This window comes from Argiope bruennichi, chromosome 8, assembly GCF_947563725.1.
Source record: "Argiope bruennichi chromosome 8, qqArgBrue1.1, whole genome shotgun sequence".
Taxonomy (NCBI): domain Eukaryota; kingdom Metazoa; phylum Arthropoda; class Arachnida; order Araneae; family Araneidae; genus Argiope; species Argiope bruennichi.
This window is the reverse complement of record NC_079158.1, coordinates 97,363,361-97,386,589: the sequence shown is the minus strand read 5'-3', so window position 1 is coordinate 97,386,589 and position 23,229 is coordinate 97,363,361. Positions and strand designations below refer to the sequence as shown.

The following is a 23,229-nucleotide window of genomic DNA, read 5'->3' as shown; positions in this document are numbered from 1 at the left end:
CCAAAGTCTTCTTGTTTCAGGATCTAATTTTTGCAATAACAAATTAATCAGCCATGGATCTCTGCTAGATGCCTCTTCTCCTAAAGATTTTAACCCTCTCAAAACCTCATCACTCGTGTCAACTATATTTCGCAAATTCGTTGAATTGGCTTGAGAGATGCCTTTTTGTTCCAAAAATGTTTTGATTAATGCATTAATAATTTTCTTCTTCTTATCATACCTGTCCATTAATTTTCCCCATGCTTCTTCATAGGAATCATTGGACAACGGTATGTGCTTAATTAAAGAAGCGGGTTCATCAGACAACAAACCCTTTAAATATTGAAATTTTTGGCTATTGCTTAGTGAAAGCTGCGAATGAACTGTGGATACAAATAAATCTTTAAAGTTCATCCAATCTTCAAATTTACCAGAAAACATTGGAATAGTAAGTTTTGGTAAACGAAAATTCGAAATAGATTCAACTGAAGGATTTTGTGTTACAACAGAAGTAAATTGTGATGTATTAAAAACATCAATTTTATTTTGAAACTTTAATTTCAAGGAAAAATATCTATTTTCGAATTCCTCTATTTCAGAATCCTCAATAGTTAATTCTGAATCTAATTTTTCGAATTCTTTCAAAAGTTCTTCTAAACTCTGCAAACGAATCACTACCTCATTTCTTGATTCCAATTCATCTGCAGAATGTTCTAATCTAGTTAAGGAGGCCTTAACCTTGCCTCTTGCTACTTTAATTTGCGTTATGTGTTCCTTATATCTTTTCGGATCGTCCATGTTGAAAAGAAATTATATAACAAATCGTTTGCGAAACGGAACCGAAACTAAAGCAAATTATGTTCGCTCGCAATTCGAGAACTTCTTATTAACTCTTCAGATGTTGTTCTCTTTAAAAACATCAAACTAATAATCAATAATAATAAGAAACAAATGAAAGAAACTTATCTGTTTCTCATGCTGACATCTCGTCGGTGCCTCCAATTTTATATAGAGCTGGTTGTGTGTATTTAAGTCAAGGAAAGATGCCTTCTTGTCTCTTTTCTTATTTATTTTGCACACACACACATATAACAACACATGGACGATGACTTCCCACATATAAGGTAACACATAATACTATATACAATTAAAGTAGAAATTGCCGCTAACAAAGAGCGAACGAATACTTCTTTTTGCCGCTAACAAAAGAGCGAGCGGTGCCTACTTGCACCAGTTACACACCAACTCTCAGGGTCAAGTGTTTACAAAAACAGCTTAAGTGCGCTTTCCCCACATTCCAAACATACATATGGGTTAGCGCATACTGCGCCATCTATGTTCAGTATTAATCTTTACTGTATGAATACATATACAAAGAAACAAAAATACAAATAAAGTAATTAAATAAAAACAAAATATTATAAATAATAAAATCACATAAACAGTAAGACTGGACAGTGGAAAATACTTCTTCCAACAGCACAACTGCATGAAATAATTCTTTTTCTCTTCCTGCGCATGTGTGAGTTTACTGGCGTTGCTCGTGGGTAATCAAATAAAGGGGACCTGATCTGTCTTTTTTCTATTTATTATACCTAAAGCAGCTACTGACGAAGACATCTGAAGCACATTAACATAACATCACAAAAGCACGCGCACACACAGCAACAGGAGACACATCCGTTACATCTCTAATAGGCATTACAAAATTCTGAATCATAAAGTAATAAAAAAAGAAGCGTATCAAAGTTCAACAGAAACTGCGCATGCGCCGGTTTCCTGATGACTACAGCTGGAATAGGGGAAAGGCGTCTCTAAGACGGAACATCCCGGCCCCCGTTGGACAGTTGTCCAAAACCTTCTTCGAAAGGGAGTGGGCAGAGTCTGTTGATACTTCGCCGAAAAATTCCTTTAGGGGTTCTGATGTCTGCGACACGGACTAGTCCATCTGTTCCAGGATATATCCTTTCAATTCGGGCCAAGTTCCATTCCATGGGGCTCTTGCTATTATCCTTCAGGAGTACCAGCTGTCCGGGTTTGATGTTCAGTTCAGGTAGTTTCCATTTAGCTCGAGACTGCAAGGAGTTGAGATATTCTTGACTCCATCTTTTCCAAAATTTGGATCTAAGAGACTGGATGAGAGACCATCTAGAAGATAAAGAAATGTTAGTCAAGGAATCACTGGGTTCTGGTATTGACAACAGTGGTGCTCCCACCAAAAAATGGCCAGGTGTCAAAGGTTGAATATCAGCTGGATCGGCAGAAAGAGGACACAGTGGTCTTGAATTCAAAACTGCTTCAATCTGTGTCACCAGCGTAGTAAGCTCTTCAAAGGTCAACACTGTTGATTTAGTCACCTTCAACAAGATCCGTTTCATAGCTCCAATATTTGCCTCCCATAATCCACCGAAGTGAGGAGATGCTGGAGGTATGAAGTTCCACACTATACCTTCCTTGGCACAAAATCTTTGCACGGAATCCGATTTGCATGCTTTTAGCAGAGAATCCAAAATATTTTTTGCGCCCTTAAAATTAGTGGCATTATCACTCCATATGATTGAGGGTTTTGACCGCCTAGCTATGAATCTCCTAAGACAAGCTAAAAAAACTCTCAGTAGTCAAATCAGACACTACTTCAAAATGAGTAGCTCTTGTACTAAAACATATGAAAATTGCAATGTATGATTTTAAAGTCACCCTAGATCTTTTTAGATTAGGTTTAGTAATTATGGGACCAGCGAAATCGAGTCCCACCTTTTCAAATGGTCGAGATGGGATAACTCGATCTCTTGGTAAATCGCCCATCATCTGTTGAATAGTTTTATTTTTTACTCTAAAACAGGTTAAGCATCTTTTGATTACACTTTTTACTTTGGCTTGATTAGCTGGTATCCAGTATTGCTGTCTAATTAAATACAGAGTAGTTTGAACACCGGAGTGGAGTGCTTTTTTATGAAAGTATTCTATAAGTGTATCTGTGAAATGGTGTTTCTTTGGTAAGAGTAGAGGAAATTTTTGTGAATCTGGAAGATCAGAAAATTTTAATCTTCCGCCTACTCTTAACAGTTCATCATTATCTAAGAATACATTTAAGTTCAGAAGGGGATTATTCTTTGGAAGAACTTTATTCCTTTTTAGACAATTTATTTCAAATTCAAACTCTCTCATTTGTATAATTTTTATTAAAGATTTTGTAGCATTTTGTAATTCTTTTACATTTAAATGATCTTTCTTTCTGTTTTGCAGAGCTGATTTACAATTATGTAAGAATCTTAAACACCATGCAGTTACTCTTATTAATTTGCCGAAAGAAGAATATCTTTTAATCAAATCATCATTTAATGGATTTACTTTTGCTATTGTAGAACTTATTAGAACATTCTTTTTCAATTCTAAATTGTCTGCGTCTTCTTTGATATTTGTCTCATTATTTATTTTAGCTAATTTAGGCCATTTACATTCATTTTTTAACAACCAATTTGGCCCATGCCACCAGAAGTTAGAGTTTCTCAGTTCATGTACCGTTAACCCTCTTGATATTAGATCAGCCGGATTATCAGTTCCAGGAGTGTGATTCCATTCAGTGGGATTGGTTATATTTTGGATTTCTTTAATTCTGTTTTTTACGAACACCTTAAATCTTTCAGGGTCACCCTTCATCCAATAGTAAACAATTGAAGAGTCAGTCCAGAAGAATCGTGTAACAGGAAAGTTAATGCACTTAACTATTTTACAGCCTAGTCTTGCTGCTAAAAGAGCACCCATTAGTTCTAATCTTGGGATCGAAAGTGTCTTTAGAGGGGCTACTCTACTTTTTGAAGCGACCAAATTTGATTTGATTTCCCCGTTTTTCAATAAGACTCTAATGTACGCTACAGTTCCATATGCCCTCTTAGAGGCGTCGGAGAAACAATGTAGTTGAGCTTCAACTATTTCAGTGGTTTTCGCTTCGGCGAAAAAATATCTAGGTATTTTAATAAGATGCAAATTTTTTATTTCTTCGCACCATTCATTTATTTTAGTGGTCAGTGTTTTCGGGAGAGGGTCATCCCAGTCTAATCCCAAGCACCAAATATCCTGTATTAGACATTTTATCTTGATGGTAAAAGGTCCTAAAAACCCTACTGGATCAAAAATGCGTCCAGCTACTTGAAGAACATATCGTTTGGAATTTATCTTTTTAGACAGGAATTTCTCTAAGCTTCGAGTGTCAAACTGGAATATATCTAAATCGGAATCCCAGGCCAATCCTAGCACTTCACAAGGAGTTAAAGCAGAGTTATCATTAATTGAATATTTTTCTTCATCTATTTCTAAACCTGCCTCTCTCCATTTATCACGAAGCTCAACTGAGTTAGTTTTCCATTTCCTTAATTCCATGCTCGCTTCTTTAAAGATGTTATAACATTCTAGGCTTATTTTAAAAGCTGAATCAAAGTCTCTTTGGCTACAGATTAAATCGTCGACATACAATGATTTTTCTAGCATTTGACAGGTATTAGAAAATTGTTCTACATACCTCTTTAGATGGTGTTGGATTGTAGCTGCAAGGAGGAAGGGGCTTGATTTGACACCGAAAAGAACTCGAGTCATCTTGAAAATTTCCTCTTCTTCCTTTTCCGGATCTTCCGTCCAGAAGAAACTAGTATAATTCTGATCTTCTTCGGCAATCTGTATTTGCAGAAAGGCCTTCTTTATGTCGGCAGTTATGGCAACAGCCTGTTCTCTAAAACCTATTAAAATCTCAAAAAGATCTGGAATGAGATTGATACCAGTATGTAAACAATCATTTAACGACAACTGTCCTTTCGCATGAGAACTCGCGTCAAATACCACTCTCAAACGAGTGGTAGTTTTATCTTCCCTTATTACCGCCCTGTGAGGCAAATAAAATGAAGGTTTTTCTTCTTCACATGTTATAACTTTCTTAATGATACCTTCTTTTAAATGATCTTCAATAACAGCTTTATAATCTAAAAACAACGAATTATCTTTAATAAATTTTGATTTTAAATGCGAAAACCTCCTTTTAGACACTTTAAAGTTATTAGCTAAATATTCTTTCATATTTGTTTTCCAAGGAAACTTTACAGTATATCTTTTATTTTGATAAACAATATTTTCTTCAAATTGTTTCATAATTTCTTTATCTACAGTATGTTTTTCGAAATCATCCTCTTCAACCCCTTCTACCCCTAAATTCTCAAGATCCCAAAATTGTTTAAGTTGGTCCGAAATATCCTTTTCATCTACTACAATCTTCATGGTCATTAAATCATTTGATAAACCTACGTGACCTTGCAAGCACCAACCAAAAATTGTTTCAGTCGTTACCAGTTTGTTATTTAATCTTTTTATTCTGCCTGAAACGATTTCATAATAATAATCTACACCAATTAATATTGAGATATTCTTGCCTCTATAATCAATAATATCAGCTAGCTGTAAAGGCTTCAATTTATTGTACGTTTTAGTAATATTGTTGTTAGGTGCAGGAAGAGTAGTGGCTGAAATGTTTTCTGTAACCAAAGCTTCTACTTCGATACTTAAAGAGGGATCCTCACGGTTTTTTAATTCTACTCTCACTATATTGTAAGAATGTTCCTTTGCTTGTTTAGCGCCAAAAGAGTATACCGATAAAGATTCTTTTCTTATTACTTTTAACTTTAATTTTTCTGAAACTTCACGTGTTATAAATGTTCTCATACTTCCATTATCTAACATTAGTCGTACTGTTTCAAATTCGTTTGTTTCATCATTGCGTACTAGGGCTGCACATGTTTGAAGAAATATATTACCGCAAGAAAAGTTTGTTTTGTTTTTATCGTAATGTGAAATTGCGGTAATTACGTTCTTGTTATCTTTGTTCAAATCGGGTGTATTAGATTCTGCTTGAGAGCAAATAGATTTATTATGCTTCTTTCCACATATTTCACATGTCAAATATCTTCTCTGGCGGCATTCATTAACTCGATGTTTTGGCTTCAAGCATAAAAAACATCTGCCATCTTGTTTTAAAACACCGAGTTTCGTTTCTAAGTCGGTTTGAGAACATAACTCCGATCGATGCTCGCCTTTACAATATAAACAATTTTCGTTTAATGCTGACGCGGAAAAACATTGAAGATCTTTCGGTTTTGCGCTTGACCTTGGACTTCGCAATATATCATGCGAGCTATCTGTGTTTCGACTGAAGTTGTTGAAAGGATTCTGTTTCGCTTTCGGGAGCGAATTTTCTTTGCGTTTATCGCCTTTTGCGGTATGCATAAACATAGAGGATTCTCTACATTCAATTTCAATTCTTAAAAAATTTAGTAATTCAGTTACATTAAATTCGAACTTCACCGAATTATCAACTTTTTTTCTATTAAATTCAAGGACAAGATCTTCGGGAATCAATTTAATTAAAATGGGATAGAGTAAATGCCCATACATCTCTGAAGTAACTTTTAATGATTCTAAACTTCTTAAGTTTATCTCTACGGTATCATACAACTTCCTAAGACCATAAATATTATTTGAATCAGTTACTGGTACAAGATTTAGTAATTTTGACATGTGTGCGTTAATAACCAGTTCTTCTCTGCCAAATCTTTGTTTCAACAATTTTAAAGCCTGATCATAATTCTCGTCTGAGAGCGCAAAGCCATTAACCGCAATCGCGGCCGCACCCCCCAATAGTGACTTTAAATATGAGAATTTATCTATTTTTGACAGAGATTTGTTATTATCAATAGAATTTTGAAATTGATTCCAAAATTCTAACCAGCAACAGGGATCTCCATAATATTTTTCAATTGTAAGTTTAGGCAATTTTATGGTCTTAAAATTATATTCGTTTACAGGTACAATGGCTGAACTTTCCTGAGTGTTGTTTATTGCATCTAAATTAGGATTTCCTGTAGCGCCTAATAAAGAAACATTTGGTGTTATTGATTGGCGCTCTGATTCGTCTTGTAAACATTTTAATTGCGCTGATAACTTGGACAAACAAACTATGATTTTTTCATTGTATTCGAAAGCCGACTCAATTTCGGTTTCGAATTCCTTATCATCTTTGATTAGATTTTGTATAAGTTTATCATAGTCTTTTAACTGTGTAGACGATATATTCAAATAATTTAAGGCCTCTTGCAAATCTTTGGTGGTAAGAGAATCTATTTTCTCTTCCAAATCGCTATTAATTTTGTTAATGTACTTTGTAACTGAAGATCTATGCAAACCTCTGGTTTTTCTCAATTTGGAAAGTTCATCCATCGTTCTTATATTTAATATTCAAAAACTCCAAATTAAAATTGTATTTCTAATACATCAAATTTCAATATCAATTTTAGATTTATTCATGCATTATCAATCAATATTTCAATAGTATTCTATCAGTAACCAATATCTTTAAAGCGAATATAGTATCAATATGTAACAAAAATTCAACTTCAAATATAAAAATCAAATTTCACTATATTGTTACATTCATTCCTTTTAACTTCGGACATTCCAATCCATGAAATTAAATTATTTTAAATGTCCGAGTTTCTCTTAAATAAAGGAAAATATTCGCTCACCTTTCTGGTTACTGATTCCTTTCGATCTTCATAGCTGCTTTTCCATTAGATCAGGCCCCACGTTGGGCGCCAAAATGTTCGTGGGTAATCAAATAAAGGGGACCTGATCTGTCTTTTTTCTATTTATTATACCTAAAGCAGCTACTGACGAAGACATCTGAAGCACATTAACATAACATCACAAAAGCACGCGCACACACAGCAACAGGAGACACATCCGTTACATCTCTAATAAGCATTACAAAATTCTGAATCATAAAGTAATAAAAAAAGAAGCGTATCAAAGTTCAACAGAAACTGCGCATGCGCCGGTTTCCTGATGACTACAGCTGGAATAGGGGAAAGGCGTCTCTAAGACGGAACAGGCGTGATTACTGGTTTAATGAAAACACATGTTTATTCTTGCTCAGGTGTCACGCCCTTTTTTGTCCTTCAAGAATCGCAAAAATTGCTGAAATCAGATTAGCAATGCGCATTTGACTCCTGCCTGAGCTCCATACTGCCAAAATTAATAACTGTTATCAGTTGATAATATAATTCTTCATTCTACTTTTAAATTTCTAGGTTTTCAGATTCCTTTGTTTAGATTTCTAAAATTTATTGTATCATCTTTCCGAAACTTTAAGTTCAATTGGCTTTAAATGATGAATTTCATCAGAGAGTAACAAAAATAAACCAAGAAATTTATTCATATATGAAAATGAAGAAAAAAAAGTTTCACTTATAATTTCGGAATGAATTCTTAAGTTTTTTTTTTTTTTTTTACTAAACTATGAAAGGAATAATACTCTAAATTAGTGTTTACTTTCTTATTAATGGACATATAAATTACGAAAATCAGAAACGATATATTTATCTTTTTTTTTTATAAAATAAGTAGTTTTATTATAGTTTTACAAAGGCTTCTTTGAGATATTTCAGTCTAATTGAAAGGAAAATTACTTCAATAAAGAATAGAATTTTATCAAGATTGCTAGTTTATAAGAGGTTATTCTTAAAAATATAAGAAATTGTTTGTGCCGTAATAGTTATTATTGATTATCCATTAATAAATTGCAATATGAATAGAATATAATAAGAATTATTGATTCAGAATGATTCTAAAACGTAACTAGCAATCAAAAAGAATATAATGACTTTCAAGATGTCAAGATATTCCATTAATCTTGACATCTAATATTGATTCCTTTTAAATTCTTATAAATACTAACAAATTACAGCTTTGTGTGCATGCTATTCAATTTTATTCTAATTTATGACCAATTTCTTAGTTTCTATTATTAAAAATATGACATGAAACATGCGTATTGAGATAAAATATCACGAAATGGCATTTTTATCAGTTTTTAACATGGGCTTTTAACTCTAAAGATGTTTACATATGTTGAGTTTTAATTTATTCATTTTATTTTCCAGACGATTCTGATGTTTTTTCTCCTATTTCCATTTATTTCTTAATCTGAATATTATAATACAGAATATTATAAAATAATATAATAAATGTTTTTTTGCTTTTATATTGAGGATTATGAATACCATACTTCTGCTCCTTTTATATATTTTACTGAAAGAATACTATAAATATTCTCAACGCAATATAAACGGCAGAGATGACGAATTTTTTACTCATAAACTGACGTTGAACTTGCCACACAGTAAGTACGAAGATAAAATACTGCACTTTTTATTTTTTACATAAAAAAGCTTTCTTTTTAATGTATGAGTCTTTCAATATTTTTAAGAATTTAAGATCTACTTTTCTAATATCTAAGAACTTAAAAATACTGAGAATTATAATTATTAATGATATCAAAACCTCCTTTAAAGTAGTAATGTTTTAAATTATCATAAAGAGAAATTTATACTAATTAATTTTTATTAATCAATTCATTTGGAGAATCATTTATGAAGTTCAAAAAATATTTCCTATAAAAACCATAGATATTTCTTGTTATACGATTCTTTCATATAAGATATAATTCATTTTGATTTTAAATAACAATGTAAATGAATAAATATTGGTATTAAAGTGATCTTAAAAGAAATACTATTTTTTTCACAACTGATCTTTATTATTTTACTTTTTATGAATCATCAAAATTCATTTTTCGTTACTAAATTTGTTAATATGTTGGAAATATGCCATCATTACATTATTATTATATTATTCATTAAATATAAGCATTTTAATTTCTTTAAAAATTTAAAGAGCTATGGAATTTTTAATTTTAATGTTACACCAGCATTGAAATAATGTTTGTAGTTGAATTTTTTAATATCTTTGAATAATCAATGATTTGATTTTGGAATATCTTTCAGTAATCAATAATTTTTATTCCAAATTAAGGAAACGGTTTTTTTTTTCATAAAACACTTATTTTTTTTCTTCTATTATCTCGTGTAAGTCGAGACTATCCTTTTCATTAACGATTCAAAGTTTTTAAAAATCCTCAAACAAAATTACTGAAACTGTATTTATTATCTCTAACTAATTACATTATAATTTATAATAATACTAATAATACAAACTGTATTTTTATTTGTTTTCTATTGTCTCTTGCAATCAAGACAATACTTTTCCTTAATAATTCAAATTTTTAAAAGACCTCAAACAAAATTACTAAAATACATTTTATTAATCATACTTTGAATAATCTGCAAAAAAAATTTAGCAGTTTAATTTGAAAAACATCAAAAACAAATAAAATGTTTTAAGTTTTTTTAATGACTTTAAATATTGCAGTTTAATTTGAATAGATATCAAAAATAAATAAAAGGTTTTAAGCGTTTTAATGATTTAAAATCTTTTTAGAAAATATTCTTTAATTCGTGAATTCTGACACTCGCACATGTGAAAATTTCTTTCAATTCACCCTATGATCAAATGAAGTAAAATCTTTTAAGAAGTAAATTCAAAATCTTTTTACTTTAAAAATGAAGTACTCTTCTCAAAATCAATATAAATTATTATACTTAAGCTTGCGATTTAGTTTATGTTCCCTCAATGATCATAAAGAACAAATATCTGTTTGCCATATTGTTTTATTAAATAATATCTCATGAAAATAATAATAACATATAACATATGACATGCTTCAATGCTTTGTTGGTTCTTAAAAATCCGATAGTCACAGAATTTTAAATTTTTACACAACAATGGAAACAGCAGCATAGCTTCATTGTTATCTTTCCATGATATTTTTCTATTGCTATCTCTTATTCTAACGAAGAGGATCGGATTTTTTTCTTTTTATTGCAACATTTCTCATTTAATTCTGTAGTTCCATGCAATTCAAAACAATCCATTCAATTAATAATTCAAAAACTTTTAAAGTCACTCTTTAGAAAAAGTTAGAACTCGATTTCTAATTCCGCGGGAGTCAAATAAAAGCCCGCCACGAGTGTAAAGAATGTTAACTCGTTCCGCTAGTATTGGGGAGGGCTTTATTAACGCAATTTCACAGTGTTTTGTCGTCCGTCGCACCTGGCATCTAATTAAGTTCTGCTCCAGCACAGACTGTCCCAGACCCTTCTTGTTGGCCTAACGAAGTCGAAAGTCCTTTTCGGTCAATATATCTCGAAGAAGAGAGCAACTGCGTAAGTGGTAACGAACCACGAAGGTTCAGTGGCATGCTGTAGTATCTCTCTCCCAACTAATTTACTTTCTGCCGTCTACCTCTGTGCTAACACATTTTTCCGAGTTAAAAAGAAAGAGAAAAGAAAAAAAAATTTGAACTTTCCAAATCACATTCGCAAAAACCACCGAGAAGTGAACAAAAACAACGATGCAATGATGCCACCATCTATCTATACGTGTACACTAATAAAGCAGAAAGGCCTGGCAAAGTGAATCTACGGAATACAAACTAGCTCGTTCCCCCCATCTCTCTTAAAAAGGAATCGATTCCTGCGTTTCAAAAGTTATCAAGAAGAGTAGTCAAATAAATAAATAAGTAAAGCTAAAAAGGAAGACTGGAGGTTTTGCTTTGCCTTTAGTTGACTCAAACAAAATATTGTTTCGCAAATTATTGCAATCAGAAGTTTGTTTTTGGGGTGACTTAGTTGCCGAGCCAGTGAAGACAAGTGCATCCGATACCGAGGGCCTTGTTAAGAAAATTTATCCAGGGGAACGAAGATGAACCAAATTGGTATAATTTTTAGGTTGTATCGCATTTCTTTGGATCGTGGTAGCGTCTTTCGGCCATAGTAAGTATTTTTATTCTTGAGAGTATTTAAGTTTAGAAGATCCTACAACTACTACAATAACATGCTTTAAAGATATAAAGTAAAAGTATCGATATAATTTTAGTCAATCCCTCTATCGCGTTCGGGAATTAAAATGAATACTGCGGTGAACGCATTTTAGCTCCCATTCGGGCTCACCGCATTTGTCGACCCCTCACATATTTCTGCGATTTCTCTTCGAAGTAGAGGTAGTGGCTTCAAACCATTATTGTACCCACTAGGGACCTGTCAACCAACTATTATATCTAAAGACTTCTAATTCCTTTATTTGTATATCCCCCACTTACTTTTTGATTCTAATTAATTGAATCGGTTAGAAAAGGAACAGTACTAGTTCTAAATTATCAATTCGAGTTAATCAAATTTGAAATTTGAACATGTAATATTATTCTATATGCATCAAAATTTAAAACATGCCTAGGACCATTTTAGGGGGCATGGTATATAAGCAGGACGCCAGGGTATATACACTATATACGCTTTTATATCCACTATTCATGTCTAGATTTATCGAACCGATTCATGATAAAATTCGGATTCGTTTTGTTCTTCTCAACGGCTTAATTGATAGAATAACCTTTCCTTTTTATTTTCTGATATATAAAGTAAAAAAAAAAGTACTGCAATGATTAAAAAAAATTGACCATGAGATCTTCATGAATCTGTACGTTCCAGAACATTTTATCTCCCCTCTTTCTCTATATAAGCATTAGAGGATTCATGGTTTTACTGAAAGTTCACAATTTTTATACGGGGGGAGTTGGATGGTGTCTTTATAAGGCAATATGCGAGAAAGTTTAGGGTGACTACTCTTGCTGTTTACAATTACAAGTTTTTTGTACCAGAATTATCCTTTTTCATAAACAACAACTCAACTATTGATTATCATTCTTTAACCCTGGAAGAAAATGTATGGTTATCTAGTGTTAACTAAGTACGATAATTTGTAACTGGACATTCTTTTAATTGGAATGGATTAACTGGACATTCGTTTTTTAAGAATACCGCGTTTATTTCCTTACAACGGGAATGAATGAACCCTTTCTAGGGCCGTGGGAAATATGCTTTCCACCAAATTTATCAATCTTTGTAGGAAATTATGTAGGTTGGCATAAGTTCTGACAAATGTTTTTAGTAAGTCAGAAACTTAGATGCTTCAGTTCTTTATCTCAGACAAAATGATGTGTCTTGGTTTGTTACTTAATTATTGATTAACCAAATTAATTAATCAATCAAATTAAATTTATCTATTGTAATAAGCTAAATGAATCCCTTTTCTTATTCTAATTTCAAGCCTAAAAATATTTTAACATAATATGGCTAGAAAAAAATGGCCCTTTAAAGGGTTAAGAGATGTTTGAAAAAGAAGAATGGTAATACTACAAGATGCATTTTATTACTATCTCGGCGCGAGGGCATAATTTAATATAGTTTTTGGGAAGGGATGCAGTATTAAATCTCCCCTCCCTCCAAACACACTCCCACCGGCTGTCGTTTCGATGGGTTTTCATTTATTAGTATACTTGAAACATAATATTAATTGCTAAAGATAGGGACGTCAAAGAAGCGTGAGCATGAATTGAAACGGAATGTACTCGATATGTTAATGACATTATGCCATTCAATCGGTTGGAGTTATCTGCCTATATTAACGATTTGAGATACACCCAATAAACATTTATGTGGATATATTTGACTTACAAAATAATGAAATATCCCTGCCATTAATAGTTAATGAAATAGACATTCAAAATGTATATATATATATATATATATATATATATATATATATATATATATATATATATATATATATATATATATATATATATATATATATATATATATATATATATATATATATATATATATATATATATATATATATATATATATATATATCCCAGTAATTGTCAATTATTTTTATATAATTAATTCTTTGTTATTCATTAATTTAAGGATTTAACTTTTTACTTTTTGTATACGTTATTTACAGAAAGTATAGAAATTGATAAATAAATTCTAACTCGAGATTTTAGTGTTTTAGACCACCCTGAGTACGAAGAATTTTTTAGAAAATGTCTGTCTGTTTGTGACAAGGATAACTCAAAACGTCTTGAACTAGACTGATGAAATTGGGTATACTGTCTTAGCACATCAAGTTTGTATATTTCTATCAAGTTTTGCGCAAAATCCTTTTTGAAGAAATCTATCTGTCCGGTTGTCCAAATACAAGTTAATACAATAACAACAAACTGAAGAGAGCTAGGCAGATAAAATTTGGTACATAGATTTAACATCTATAATTCAGACATCTGTCAAATTTTGAGCGAAATTCATGAAAAAGCTGGTCTTCTGTTAGTCTGTGCTTTCAGAAACCTATAAACGCGTTTACTCAAAAGCACAATAACTTAAATATATTTTATTTGATATAAGATTTTGAGACTAAAAGTATAGTTCTGTGTTCAAAGTTTTATTTCAATGGGTTGGGAAAAACGTGTCTAAAACATAAATTCAGTTTTTAGATACTATTAATCACATACTAGGTATTAATCGCCAAAACACTCGCCAAGGATGGCAACTATTGTACACTAATGACATGCAATGTGTTATCTGGGATAATACCTTTACTAGAGAATATACAAGAAAGTTTGGGAGAAATCACTCTTGCTGGTTAACAAAATAGTAGTGAGGAAGCATCTTGTATGAAAGATTTTGCAAATCACAAATTCGCGAATTCTGCATGTGCACACATTAATGTCTTATTTTAATCACATCTCAGGTGGGAACTCAAGATTGAAAATAATGTATGCTCATTCATGTTTATATTAATTACACTCCTGTTTTTCTTTCAAAATTCAAAAATAAATCATCACTTTTTTTTCATTTGGATCTTCTGTCTGCTTAAAGAACTCGAAGAAACACAGGCTAGATAGATAAGAACGATTTCAATAGCAGTGCACAGAAAATAGTTAAGTAAGATATAATAGTGAATCAATGAAGTGAATAAAAGATTCAAAATAAAAGGTTGAATAAGAGTGGATCAAATGAAAACGGATTATAAGTTGGTTATTATATATTTGAACAGGTGTGACGAAAACGCGGAAATTGATTTGTCGCAAATGGAATGGAGCCACATAATATTCTTGGGCTCAACAGTTCCGTCTAACAAACTATCGGTTGGCATTTCACTATGCGCCTGCATTATGTTTGCGACTAAAGAAATGTTTTTCACTCTTTAATGGTAGAAGGCATTAGATTTCTAGAATTGCTTCCTTGACTGAAAAAGTGTGCGGAGAACATTTGCTGCCACTGACTCGTGTACAGGACTGACGCAAGAGTTCCTGCATCCTTTAAAATGGTATTGTTCCATGACAGTGCACTTCCACTTACGCAAGAAGTTGACATGCTGTAACACCCACCATATAAACCCGATTGTTCATTATGTGATTTTGTAGCATGTTTTCCAAAAAAGTCAAAATTAAGGACGTCGTTCGAAAGTGATTTCATTCTCATCGGAACGACTTTTACAACAAATTAGGTATCCATCGCTTGGTGAAGCAGAGGGAGGGGCAAGTGCTTGTGTATTTTGACGATCATTTTTTTAAACTGTGTCATTTGATAATGTTGCAACCAATTCGTTTTCATTTGATTTAGCCTATTAGGTATTTACAGAAATTCTACATCAACAATATATTTCTCATGACTTTGGATCATAGTCTTAAGATTTCTAAGGCATTTTTTTTACATTCCCTTTAGATATTTAATTAGTAAGTTGTAATTCACAGTACTGTTCACGAATATGAGCCTAAAAATCCCACTTCAAGTTATCCTTGAAGTCAGAATCAATTAACTCGTAGATGTTATATTGTTGTTGAACAAATTGTCTATACTTACTCTATATCAAAACTTCCATTGAATGACAACAGGAAAACTTGTTTCTGACAGACAAAACGAAGTCATGTAATGAAAAAGTTATTTGTCTGATTATGGAAAACGTTGTTAAGTTATGGAAGTTAAGTTATACAGTGAAAAATTTCAATGTCTGGTTGGAATACGGAATACGAAATTTAGAAAACGGTTTAGAGGAGACTCAGAATTGAAATTAAAAACCTTCGCTAACAGAACAATAAATTAAAATATGTTTAATATAGTTTGGAGGGAATGGGACATGCTTTGCATTAAAGAGCGTTGTTTTTGAAACATGCCAATTGGTATAAATAGATCACTTTCATGACCGCCATATTCACTCGGTATCATACCAGTCGGTTTTTTTTTCTCTGGAATCCCAGAAGAACCGAATTTATACCGCAGAATTTCGCAGCATCGAAGAATCAAGAAATCGAATCTCCACAGAAATAGATAGTGAAACTCAGCAAATTCTTACCAAAGTATGGAAGAAAATCGAGATCAGATTTTATATTTCCCGACCAATTAATGGGGCTCATGTTGTAGTGCATTAATAGAAATTTTTTGAGTAGCTAAATAAAATTCTTTAAATTTTTTTTCAAAGGCTTTTGTTTGTGTTATTTATATCCATTTTTTATTTACTGAATAATTTAAGAACGACAGTATTTTAACATGTTTGGAATAAAGTAACTGTAGGCAAAATTTTATAAAGTTGTTAAAAGAAAAGTGTATCTTCGTGAATTTAATTTTCCCTCATAATGAAATTAAAATGTGATTGATGAAACTGATAGCCCGTTCTTTCCCTTTTTACCACTTCTGTATGGTTTTTCTGATAATTAATTTATCATGGGAAATTTTCAAAATATTAATCGAAGCTTTAAAAGCATCAGAATAGAACAAACCATTGCTCAAATCGACCAGTGTCACAAAAAAAAAATCTCTCTAGTTTTTCCAATAATTAAAATTGTTGAATACTAATATAAAGGAAAAAACTAATCGAAATCGAATAAAGAGTTTTTAGCACTAATTTATTAGAACAAAAATATTTACTTTTAAAGATTTTAATTTAATTTCCAAATATTTTGTGATTAATAACAGATGTTAGTCTCATTATAGGGGTTATAAAAGATTCAATCTACTAAAAGCTGTTTTGATTTCAAAAAAATCTAAATAAATGACTTAACTATAAGCAATTCAACTTATTATAGAACACTGGCCTCCGTTGAGGAATTTAAAAAGTGACTTCATCTTAATGTGTTTACATATGGCCCCTACTAGATTTATACGACGATACTATTGTCCCCAATCAGTTTCGCACATTCTAATGAAATGTTCTGCTTGAATACTCGACGATTACATTACTTTGAAACGATTTCACGTGATCGATGAACATTATTTGGTAATAGCCCATACTATAATATTTTTCCATTTTTAAAATCCATTGGAATTTGATTCAAAAATTTAAATTCCACTTTACCCTTTCTTTACCCTTTTTCCAAGATTTTACATTCGATATCATTGGAGATGTCATTACTTAACCCTTTCTAGGGCCGTGGGAAGTATGCTTCCCACCAAATTTATCAATCTTTGTATGAAATTATGTAAGTTGGCAGAAGTTCTGAAATTTTTTTTAGTAAGTCAGAAACTTAGATGCTTCAGTTCTTTATCTCAGACAAAATGATGTGTCTTGATTTGTTACTTAATTATTAATTAACCAAATTAATTAATTAATCAAATTAAATTGATCTAATAAGCTAAATGAATCCTTTTTCTTATTCTAATTTCAAGCCTAAAAATATTTTAACATAATATGACTAGAAAAAAAATGGCTCTTTAAAGGGTTAACTAGGTTTTAAGACCGTTTTTTAAGTCACGTAGGCTAACACTTATTTCAGACAATTGAAATCTTGCTACTTATTTGATTCGAAATATACAAAATATATCTCTTGCATCAGAAGACCACACACACACACGCAAACACAAACTCAATCAATTGCACACATTTTCAAGAAATTTTTCAATTGAAATTATTCTGTAATGTAATAGTTAATTTTATTTTTTAATTACAAATTACTATGAATCCTATGGCGTTTTTATGCAAAATGGTTTTTATACTTTAAAAACCTTTATATGTCTTCACAATGGAGAATTTGCTTGGAGAATTTTCAGTTTATTATATTTGATTGAAGGTGGTATTCTAAAGTGGTTAAATGACATTACATGCATGATTTAAATATAAGCTATCCTTAAAGAAAATAAAGAAATGTTCTTTCAATACAAATTTTATTCACATTTCAAGATTTCCTTCTTCATTCCTTGAATTCATTGTCCTTCTATAAATTAAATTTACTAAGAAATTGTGCTAAAGGAATAATATAACACTTCTAAACTTATTTTTAGGATCAATTAGCCTCCTTTGACGACTGACGGTTTCGCTTACAATACTGTGCTTACTTTCAATAAAATCTCAAGACATAACTTGATGTCATAATTTCCTCACAAAACATTTTAAACATCAATAGTGAAAGATATTAAATTTATTTTCCTTTTATAGTCTTGTACGTATTCTGTTTATTGTGTGTATGAATTACCGTAATGAAACAATATTCCTCATTATAATAGTGCTATTAAAAGATAATTATGCGATTAAATAATCTTTTCATTTTTTGCTGTTTACGTAATATTGAAATTTTACTTTTTGATTTTGCATGTATATTGATAACATAATAAATACTCGACGTTCAATCCAGTAGATATTGGATCTTACGTGTGCAAAAATGTTCATCTATATATCATAAATGTCAGATAAATCATGTGTAGTGCTTCAATTGAGGGTTAGAGAAAGATTAGTGCATATCTTCTAAACTCTACGGCTGTTAACAAGAATTTTTTGAGAGCGAATGCAGCACCAAAATGTATTTGTATTTGAAACAAGTACTGATAGTTAAAAATAATGGAAATATTGATAAAAATAATGCTAAAGTCACATAAAATTATTGTCAATTTTTATTAATTTTTATGAAAATGCACTGAAGTAATAACTTCGCGCAATGTGGGTGAATTTTAGCTGCTCAATTCACTGAAAATTGATTAATATTTGAAAAAAAGTTCGATGCTTAAACATAATAAAAAATGAGCTGAAAGTGTAGCAAGTAATAAAGTTAACCAGCAAGAGTGCTTTCCCCAAAATTTTTCTTGAATATTTTCTCATAGAGATATTACTTTATCCTTCCCTTTTCTTATAAAATTATGAATCTCGGTTAAGGACATGAATGCCTTGCATGGCATTGGCGAACAACAGTCACAAAATATTAATCTTTTGGCATTAATTTAGCCTTTTTATTGAATCGATTGTGTAATCCTTGTGTTTAGTACCTGGCATGCGATTAATAGTATCCGATCATTGAAATTTATGTTTTAGAAATTTTTTTTGCTACCCGACTGAAATCAAAATTTGGCGTAGAAGTACAACTGTAGTCTCAAGAACGCATTCCAAATTTCATTTATTTAAATCATTGGGTTTTTAAGTTATTGTGTTCACGTACATGCGAAAGTCCAAACCTTAAATATCAACCCTTTGATGGAGTTTAGTTCCAAATTTGATTGGTATCTACACCTTTATATGATAAAAAGTATACTAAATTTTATTTATCTAGCACTTTACTTTTTGTAATTATCATCCTCACAAGCATTCAGAGAGGTGGATATAAAATTTTTATTTGAATGATTTTATTCCATTGTTCAAAGCTAGGAGCGATGATTCATTTAATATTGTGTAATTTAAAAGACGACGAAAAAAGTAAATACCGCGAGATTTAACAGATAGATGAACCGGATATTTATGTTTTTAATAGCTCTATGATGTTATACATCTAATAAGAATAGTCATATCACTGACTATCCGACCCGCCCGAAGATACACGGATAAAGAATACTGAGTGACCAGACCGCCGCAACAGCAACATTGGAGGGAACTGTGGTTGAGTCTTAAGGGCCATCACCGGACACCGTACAACCCTTCCCGAAGGAAGTACGTCTTGTCATCGATGGGCGGAGTCAGATCCCCCACCTATTAGTGTACCCTCCAGGGTGGCGAGATCCAACCACCATGCCGGAAGCATCTCATCCTCATTTCGAGGTGTCCCCCCCGGGGGTTTGAAGACAGCTTGAAGATGATATCTTACATGTCATCAATGAAACCTATTCCTTTTTACTGAGGAAGTATCTCATCCTCATTTCGAGGTGCCCCTCCCGGGGATTCGTCTAATAAGAATATAAAGGGGTCCATTAGAAAGATACAGGTATACAATGAACAGAACATTTGTAAGAAAATTTAAAAAATAACATTTTTTAATAACAATTTGATGGAATCATAGATTCGAAATTATATTTGAACGATTTAACTTAAATTAAATCGAACCAATATACTCAGGGAACCAACTGGTCTCCGAAAGCGATTAGTTATTTTTGTGGAAAGAAATATAATTTCTACATGATTTTCATCATATATTGTTATCTAAGTGCAATGAAGAAGAATTATCTCTCATAAAACATACTGTAAAAATCATTCAAAACTATCCAAATTTAACTAATAACCATATCAAATTTCGTCACAGTTCATATTTGCGATTTCTTCCAGAACTGGTTTTCATCAATCACACTTCTGGATGTCATAAGAAAATTAATTAATAGTTTTACGGTTTAATTGATTAATAGTTTTACGGTTTGTACATACGTATCCCTAAACGGAAAAATCAGACAAATCTTTCATAATATTAAAAAAATCATATTATTAAATTTGATATAAAAAAGTCATAAATTTCATCATAATAATTTAAAATATTTTTTTAAAAAAATTATGAAAATTAAGAAAAAATTTGCATGACAACCAAATTAACATTTTTAAAAATCCATTTTCTTTTATTGTGTAATATGGTAAAAAAGTCCTATCTGTGTAATAATATTTTTGGAAATCATCACGAAAAATCTCGCAACCTAGTTTAAATTTTAATTAATTAAAATTTTGATTAATAATTTTTAAAAATCGATTTAGGTGCATATTTCCACCCTTCAAAGTTTATTTCTGCCAAATTGGTAGTTCTTGTTAGGTCTAGTCTGCCAACATATAGTGCTAGGAAAATATATACATTATCTTTTATTAACCCCACAATACATCGTGTAGCCCTTTGGCTACATGTTTTTATTTCCATTTATAAGCTTCACATGATTCTTTCAAAGGACGACAATGAGTATTTGGAAATTCTTTTTTAAATCCGTTTTGATAAAAATTTGCAAAACATATCAATAAATGGCAAGAATGGAACTAGAATTAAATTTAAAACTGGGAACTTAGAAAAATACCAAGATGGTTGTTCTATGAATAATTCTATCATTTTATTTCCATTGTAAAAATATATTGTTAAAAACGAACATTTATTGCAGATTTGTCTTAATGTGATTTATGTACCTGGGATATTGTTTACTTCATGATGTAGCCAATTGACGCATTTTAATTGCTTTCTTAAAATTTCACACTTAAAATTTAAAAAAAAAAAAAATAAATAAGCTAAATTTTTAAGAATATTTTTCATGAATTATATGCAGGTATTCAATACACATGTATTATTATTATTATTTTTTTTTTTTGTAAAAAAAAACTTTAAAAAATCATGCATTTTAGGGTTAATAGTAGAGAGAGATAGGTAAACATAAATTTATAAAGATGATAGAGAAGATAAATATAAATTTATAGAAACTAATTTGTTAATATTTCCTGGGAATTTACTTACTTTGAATAAAAATTTATTCTTAATTTAATTCTTCAAGAACACATTTTACTTCATATCATAAGAAATTATATTATATTAAATGTGGAATTGTAAAATATAATGTAGAATTGCAAAAATTACCGAATATGCCATAAGATTTATCAAAATTATTTTCTTCTGAAGAATTTTAATTAGATATGTTGGAAATTTCTCATTAAAAATGTTTTTTTTTTTTTTTTTTTTGCATTCAAAACGTCTCGGATCAATACTAGTGTTGTAAAAGATCTTGCTACGTTTTGGCTTTACTTCACGTGAAGTATTTTTCTGATATTAACTTAATTCTTAACATTTTTTTGTATAAAATATAATTTATAAAAAAAAAAATTTATCCCTTGAAATTCTATATTAAAATCTTTTAAATAATCAAATTATTATTACTTATTTATACTTCCTAGGATTTTGACATAAATATTATTATTTTTTTCAAATTGTTACCAATTATGACAGTGAATTTTATTTCAAGGTATATTATAATCTGGAAAAACTTTTAATAACACGAGTAAGTATGGATGTATTTTTGAGTTGTGATTAATTTTAATAGATTTACAATTAACAGCAAGCTGTAAACAACTTCAGAAAATGGTAGAAAAACCAACAAAGCTTTTTCTTTTTACTAGATGGATTAAAAAAAGAAAACATTGAAAATTTTAAAGGAACGGCGATAAAAAAGGCTATAAAACAGAGTCCGATAAAAGAAAAATTTGCCATAAAAACTTCATTATCTTATACACTTAGTTTTCAGTCTTTTGGTTTCTTTCTGTTAGCTACACAAACGCAAGCAGACGAACTTTTCTTCTGAGAACACATCGTACATGTAGATATAGGTTTATTTGAAATGGACTTGCATATTTATTACGTAGCTAGAGCACTGTGCTTTCACTTATCCTAATGGAAGACTGCGATAAATTTCTAACTACTGTGCATTTCGAAGCCGAAATAGGTAGATGGGGGAAAAAGTGCTCTAAATCATTTACGGATTCGTCCCAGAATATAAGTTTTTCTTTTATTTTTTCCCCCATTTATTTATTGAGTTTTTAAATTCCACCTCCATCTCCAGTGAACTCTTTTTAATTTATTTACTTTTTGAATTTACTGTAGAAGAAAGAATGAAGCAAACGATAATAATAAAAATAAAAATAGAAAACTACAACCCGCGCCCTCTATCGGCTAAAAATTTAATTCATCAAAATACGCTGATATTTAACGTTTCGTTTTTACTTAAATGAAAGTTGCTGTTTATGAGGCTTTCAAGGAAAGTAGGGAAGTGCTTCTCAAAAGCTTTTGGAGTGTACCGATCCCTCGGCCTTTTTTTTACTCCTCCCTTTTATAATTTTATTTTTTTAATGCAGTTCACTCTTTCTTGTGTTATTAAATGCTTTTAGAGCTTCCAGAGAAAAATACGAGTTTTATTCCTTAAGGAGTACTTTTGAGAAGCAGTTTTCCATTAAGTCTGAAGTATGATCACTTAGCTCGGAATAGCATCCGTGATTGGAAATTCGCTTTCCGTCCGCATTCGAGCTCTCCAGCCACTTTAAGTACGAGCTCGAATGTATGTTTCTTTGATGTCCCAAATGTATTTAGTTTTCACAGGTCGGCGCTGTTAATAATTTATGTCGCGTCACTCTACCAAAAAGCAATAATTCCTATTTAATCTTATATTTTCCCCCTCTTCCTTTCTCATCTCACTTCTTTATAATACCTATACC

General features: G+C 30.9%; 1 protein-coding gene across 1 annotated transcript; it reads right to left on the bottom strand.

Annotated features, from left to right (window-relative positions):
- Nucleotides 1-1,664: 1,664 nt before the first annotated feature.
- LOC129981696 (uncharacterized) lies at nucleotides 1,665-7,530 on the bottom strand. Its single transcript, XM_056092634.1, has 2 exons — nucleotides 4,499-7,530; nucleotides 1,665-2,127 (listed from the first exon to the last, which is right to left on the bottom strand). The coding sequence occupies exons 1-2, from the start codon at nucleotides 7,234-7,236 to the stop codon at nucleotides 1,794-1,796; spliced, it is 3,072 nt and encodes a 1,023-aa protein (XP_055948609.1). The 5' UTR covers nucleotides 7,237-7,530; the 3' UTR covers nucleotides 1,665-1,793.
- Between the last annotated feature and the right edge of the window lie 15,699 nt (nucleotides 7,531-23,229).

Excerpts from the sequence above, each read along its gene's own strand:
- LOC129981696 (XM_056092634.1), bottom strand. The coding sequence starts at position 7,236 with ATGGATGAACTTTCCAAATTGAGAAAAACCAGAGGTTTGCATAGATCT. Across the intron at positions 2,128-4,498 it reads ATCCAACACCATCTAAAGAG|ATGGTCTCTCATCCAGTCTC; the intron begins GTATGTAGAACA and ends TTTATCTTCTAG.